This window comes from Trichosurus vulpecula, chromosome X (genome assembly GCF_011100635.1).
Source record: "Trichosurus vulpecula isolate mTriVul1 chromosome X, mTriVul1.pri, whole genome shotgun sequence".
Taxonomy (NCBI): Eukaryota; Metazoa; Chordata; class Mammalia; order Diprotodontia; family Phalangeridae; genus Trichosurus; species Trichosurus vulpecula.
The window spans coordinates 5,705,997-5,711,996 of record NC_050582.1 but is presented as its reverse complement, the minus strand read 5'-3'; the positions used below and the strand labels follow the sequence as shown (position 1 = coordinate 5,711,996).

The 6,000-nt window shown below is 44.6% G+C and overlaps 1 protein-coding gene across 1 annotated transcript in view; it reads right to left on the bottom strand.

The window, feature by feature from the left end:
* Positions 1-6,000, bottom strand: part of PLS3 (plastin 3) — a gene marked incomplete in the record, with an annotated part of 32,456 nt that overhangs the window by 3,376 nt on the left and 23,080 nt on the right. Inside the window, 2 exon segments of the mRNA XM_036740333.1 lie at positions 1,816-1,948; positions 2,344-2,473. Of these exon segments, the coding sequence (XP_036596228.1) occupies positions 1,816-1,948; positions 2,344-2,473 (263 nt within the window).

Below are 6,000 nucleotides of genomic sequence, written 5' to 3'. Positions count from 1 at the left end.
TCCTCCTTCTCTTTCCCTCTAACCTCTTCAGTAATGTCCGGAGTTTCATTTTGATATCACCTTCAGTTAGAAACATCCCTTCGAGAAATTGTAACCAAAAATACAAAGGAAAGGTGGAAGAGCAAGTCAGCAACACTACTTAACACATCAGGAAGTCAGACAACATAGGAAACATTGCAACTTTATGTTGGGCATCTGCCCCAGATCTCTGTCCAGAGTAAACTCAAAAAGGAGAGGCCTGGGCCCATTGGCGCCTCCGGTCTCCTTTGACCTTGAGCAGCAGCTTTTCATCTTCTGCCCTATGGACTCTATGCTGTGCTCCACACTGCCTGGATTCTCTTCCCCTATCTCCCTCTCCTTCCTAGGGCTGGGCACAGCAAGCATCTGCTACCTGGGGAGGAGGCTTCAGGCTGAGTCACTGCCTGAAAGGCTCAGCAGGAGTTAAGCCGGTACCCTAGACACAGACAGGAGACTGAGACTTTTCAAGTTCTCTGATGGTGTTTGACAAGGTTTTTACCCTGAGATGGTAGAAATCCTCTCATCTTATCGAGTACACTCAGTTTTAGTTACTTACTCTATAGTCCATCTTCACTGGGTGCCTTCACTTTCTCTCCTCTCACTGTTTTCTTAACCCCTTACAATCTGGCTCCCAACTTCATCATTTCACCAAAACTGTTCTTTTCAAAGTAACCCATGACCTCTTAGTTGCCAAATCCCATGGCCTTTTGTCAATCTTCATTCTCCACAAGTTCTCTGCAGTCTTTGACAGTCAGTCACCCTCTCCTCCTTGATACACTCTTCTGTCTGGGTTTATGGGACACCCCTCTCTCTCCTGGCTCCCCTCCTCCCTCTCTGACCATGCCTTCTCTATCTGCTTTGCTGGATCCTCCTCCATATCACACCCTCTAACCATAGGTGTCCCTCAGGGCTCTGTCCCAGGCCCTCTTATCTTCTCCCACTATACTATTTTACTTGACAATCTCAGTTCCCATGGATCTAATGGCCACTTGTATGTTGATGATTCTCAAATTGGCCTTTGCTTCCTCAAACTCTCTGCCGACCTCCAGTTTCCCATCTCCAACTGCCTTTCGGACATCTCGCACTGGATGTTAAGCTAAATATGTAAAAATGGAATTCCTTCTCTTTTCTCCCAAGGCCTCTCTGTCCCTCCTTTCTTATTACTGTCAAGGACAACACCCTCCTCCCAATCACCCAGACTTCCAAGCTAGGTGACATTCTCAACTCTCAAAGTCCTTCCCAACCTAGCCACCCCCCAACACGTTATTCCCTAATACATACTCTTTGATCTGGCAATGCCTCTATCTCTAGACTCTGGACATTTTCCTTCATTGTTCTCTATGCCTGTGCTGCTCTCTCCTCCTCACCTCCACCTCCTGCTTTCCTTCAAATTCCAGATAAAATCCCAGCTTTTCCAGGAAAATTTTCCTTGCCTCTCATAATCATTTCCTCTGTATGTTGTATATTAGCTTGTTTGCTTGTTGTCCCTGACTTAGACTGTCAGCTCTTTGAGGGCATCAATTGTCTTTTGCTTCTTTTTGTATCCCTAGTGCCTAGCACACAGTAGGAGCTTAATAAATATTTATCAACTGAGTGATCCGGCATAGAATTCCTTTTCTGAGGTTTGGCGGTTTAAGAAATTTCCCATAACAACTAGTTGGCCATCTTGTCAATCACATGATCCTTATATTTCATACTTCTTTACAAACTCTCCTGATACATTTCAATACAATTACTGTGAAACAATCTGTGAAATCTGTTTATGGAAGTCAAATTAAAACCTGATTGCCATCTTACCAAAGCACAATTCCATCTCCAACAGCTTTGAAAAGGTCATCTGTGTTAGGGTTCATTGGAATAACATGCCTGCAGTCAGGATCGTTTTCCAAGGCCTTGTTTATCCAGTTCACAAAAGCATATTTTTCTTCCTCTAAAACAAGTAAGGTGGTAAGGGGTTAGTTGATAGCACAGGTAGAGATACTCATTCTGCCTGGTGCCATCATGTGGCTTCCTCTTTTGTACCCCCAGAAAGCCCAGGCAGATACTTGGCTACTTGAGATTTATTCATCACAGGAACTGCACAAATCTAGCCAAGAGGATTCTGGGTTGGGGTTTACGTAATGGATACTAAAGCAAAAATCACCATTACTCTAGGACTCTCTAAGGACATGGCTTATTCTCACCCAGACTGGGGAATCCTATGATTCCAGCTTTACAAGGTACCACCCTCCAAAAAGAAAGAGGGAGGTATCAGCCTCTATGGCAGATACACTGGGCACTTCTCTGCAGTACCAGCCTTCCTCCTCAGAGAGCCTAGGCCATTACCTGAATATGAATGCTGCGTTCCTTCACTGGACAATTCTGATGTCCCACCCAGCGCACAGATGCCTTCTTTCCTGTTGATGGCCTTTCGGAAGGTTTTAGCGATGTCACTACTTTTGACCTCTTGGAAAATCTGTAAGTTCATACATTTTATTAGCTAGCAAAAACTTTTGAAGAGGACATTTTAGACAGTCACAATAGTTTCCTGGCATAGTTCTACAACTTCATCCCCAGGTCCCAATGATGGTTACAGATAATCTGCTCTTTTCAAAATGCCACACTGGTCAAAAGCCATGCACCAGATTCCCTCGAAGCTGAAATGCCCCAAAGCAGGTGACTGTGCCCAGTGGTGACCAAGAGGAAAAGGAACCAAGGCTTTCCTTTTTCTAAGTGCCCCCTGCTCCCCCTCCAAAAAAAGGATGACAAGCAAGATGCTCTAATGGTGTAGAGCCTAAAAGGTAAGAAACAGCTGTCTACAGTTCGGCAGCAGCATGCTGTTGTGGAGAAGGACCCCTCAAGTTGTGGAGACGTTTGGGAGGGGGAGTCCATCCTCTGGTCATTGTTCACCCCCAGCCTCTGTCTCTTCTCTTCTCTTCCTCTATCTCTCATCATGACCAGAGAAAAAGCAGATGGAAATACTGTCAGCTTGGCTCATTCTCAGCAAGCAGGTTCTAACAAAGACAAATTCCATACTCTATATGTCATCAACAGAGTCAGTGTAAACCAGGGACCTGGCTGAGTGGATGGTCTAAAGCAATGTCTCAATTCGCTGACCCCTGGTGGATCCTAGCCCCTAAACTGGCTCCCGATGCATTCTCCTCGCATGAGCTCACTGTGGCATCTGCACTGCTCTTGAGCAACAGGCCTACAAATGGGGTGCCTATCTCTAGAAACATCTGAGCAGCCCATTCAGGGCTAGACCAACCATGAAAACTTAGAAGAGCAAAACTCTTCCAGATGGTGGTACTCAGTAACTGCAAAACACATTTCCTGGATGCCACTGCTATCTGGCTTTGGAGAACCACCTGGAAGACCCTTTTCTTTCATCCAAGCATGACTTCCCTAAGCGAGTCTGGCATAAGACCTGGAGTCTCTGACTGAGGACTTGATATGATAAAGTAGTTGGCCTGATCTTCCCACATAGGACAATCGGTTACTTTCCTCCTTACATTAAAAAGACCCCAATTTCTAGAAAATTGTCTTTTTGCTTGCGTTCTCTTTTCTGAACGGCCTGCAGCTTCTAGAGTGATGAGAGGTTCCGTGAATAACAGGTACACAGTCTCCCCATTTCCTGCTTATCTGCAGTAATCTGCCACTGAGCTCACCTGAGAAATTCCAGGCTACTCCATTAAATATTCCAACGAATACAGGAAAAAGCTTGGGGAGGAAGCAAGCAGAAGTCAGAGGACTCATGCAGCCCAGTTTAGGGACACAGGCCTCATCCTACGCAGTAAGTTGTACTTCTCCTAAGAAGCCCTTCCTGAGTGATTGCTTCTGTTGGGCCACCCTTTTTCTTGACTCCTAAGCTCTTACATTATGGGCAGGCCACACCACGGAACATTTAATTATACACACTTTCCTTGTCTTCCCAACTGGCCCTTGAGCTTACAGGCAGACACTATATCCCTCACAACACCTGGTACAATGCTGTGCACATACAGTCCAATTATCCATCCCAACCAGAGACTCAGAAGGCCAAAAAGAAGGGACTTGACTAGGATTTAGATAGAACTCTTCTTTCCAGCTTGCTTATAGAGCTGCTGCCTTTTTAATATTTCACTGACAGCTTTAGAAGTTGGGATTTTTCTTTTTCACTGCCTGGTAGGAAGCCCCATGTGTCCTTCTCCAAAATGTTTATGTGGCCTGTAGTCTTTTTCCGCTAGGTCTGCTTCCTCTATTGGAGGAGGCCAAAAAGATAGGCCTCTCTGCCAGCTGAACAGCTTAGAGTGCTGAATTTGTAATTAGAGGACCCGAGTTCAGATCTTAGCTCTCCTCTGTGGGCCAGGGCAAGTACCCTCCTTTCTCTCTTAAGGTGTAACCTCTTAGCTTCCTCTGTCAAGTGAGGATGGTGAAGAATATGTTCTTCAAGGCTCCTCCCAAATGAGACCCTCTCTTGCTTTTAGACCTGAGTTAATTTCCCTCCTGACTTGGGCCTAGCTCATAAGGCTTGGTTATGGTCATTCACTTGTGTCCGACTCTTCTTGATCCCGTGGCCCATACCATGCCAGTACTGTCTATGGGGTTCTTGACTAAGATACTGGAGTGGTTTGCCATTTCCTTCTCCAGTGGATTAAGGTAAACAGAGGTTAAGTAACTTGCTCAGGGTTACACAGCTAAGTATCTGAGCATGAATTTGAACTCAGGTCTTCCTGACTGCAGGCCCAGAGTTCTATCCACTGAGCCCATCTAGCTGCCCACTCTGACTTGGCAGTAATTCAAAGAAAGCTGCTTCATGAGGTAGCACAGTAAGTGATTCCAGTTGTGCTGCTCTGTCTTAGCGCCTTGCTCTTGCATTAGCCAGAAGGTAACAATCTTGCTTAGCCCAATGAAAGGTATGCTAACTGGCCTGCATCTAAATTTGGAAAAACTCACTTCTATGCTTTCAGGTTAATTACAGTCTAAAGAGGTACCTCTTATCAAAGCAGCTAAGTTCCAAATCATGGGAATGACTAAAAGTGGATGGCATTGTTCCTGCTTACCACAAAAACCCACTATTAGTTGTAGAAAACAAATGAGATTAGTTTTGTGGTCATCTTTCAGGAACCTGGAATTTTGTATGAAAATAATTTTCTTGTTATTTAACTACTGATTTTGCCTTCAAAATAAATGATTCTTGGGAAATTAGGTGATTATAGCAATCCCAGTCTATGAGGCAATTAAATATATGTTTTGGGAAAACCGACCCATCTTGAATTGCCAGGAAGTACAGCGTGCCACTACAATGACTTCGGAATAAACACTCCATGATCTGCCATCCAGGTTTAAACAGATCTTGAAAAATGTCCCACTGCTCAAAAATGGGAAAAATTGTAGACCTTTCAAGGCCTTTGCAAAGATGGTATGACCTTCTTTATTAGAGATAATAAAGCCAGGTATGACTGGCAGGCTGCAAGTTTAATTTCCAGGTTCCCTTCCTCTTTAGAGTTTTTTAAAAAAAGTATTAATGATGAGTGTTCATCATTGAAAATCCTCCGCTCCATTACATTCCAATCTTACCCTCTAGTTTGTGCAACAAATTGTTTATGAAGAAGAGACAGACACAGCATGTTAAAGGTGAGCGTGGTCTACATTGAGCTCTAAATCAAAGATGACCAACTACACATGGGAAGGACAAGGCCCACACAATGTGTTGGAGTCTGCTCACTAAATCTCTGCAAACCAAGCTGGGGATGGAGAGCCCTGACTCACTGGTTTTTCTTCCTATGAAATGGATGGGCTTGCTTTATTGGCCAGGAACTTCGATTTCACTTCTTGTTCTAGCCACCAGGCTGCACTACACCCCCTTCTCCCCAATCTCCTAACTCATTTTAGGGAACAGATAAGGTTTTCCTACTTTTTTAATCTCATCTCCTCTCTCTCACAGAAACAGGATCAGCCAGACTTGGCCCTCTGACCCCAGAAACAGTTCAGCTGAGGCCTGAGGCTCATTCCAAATCAATC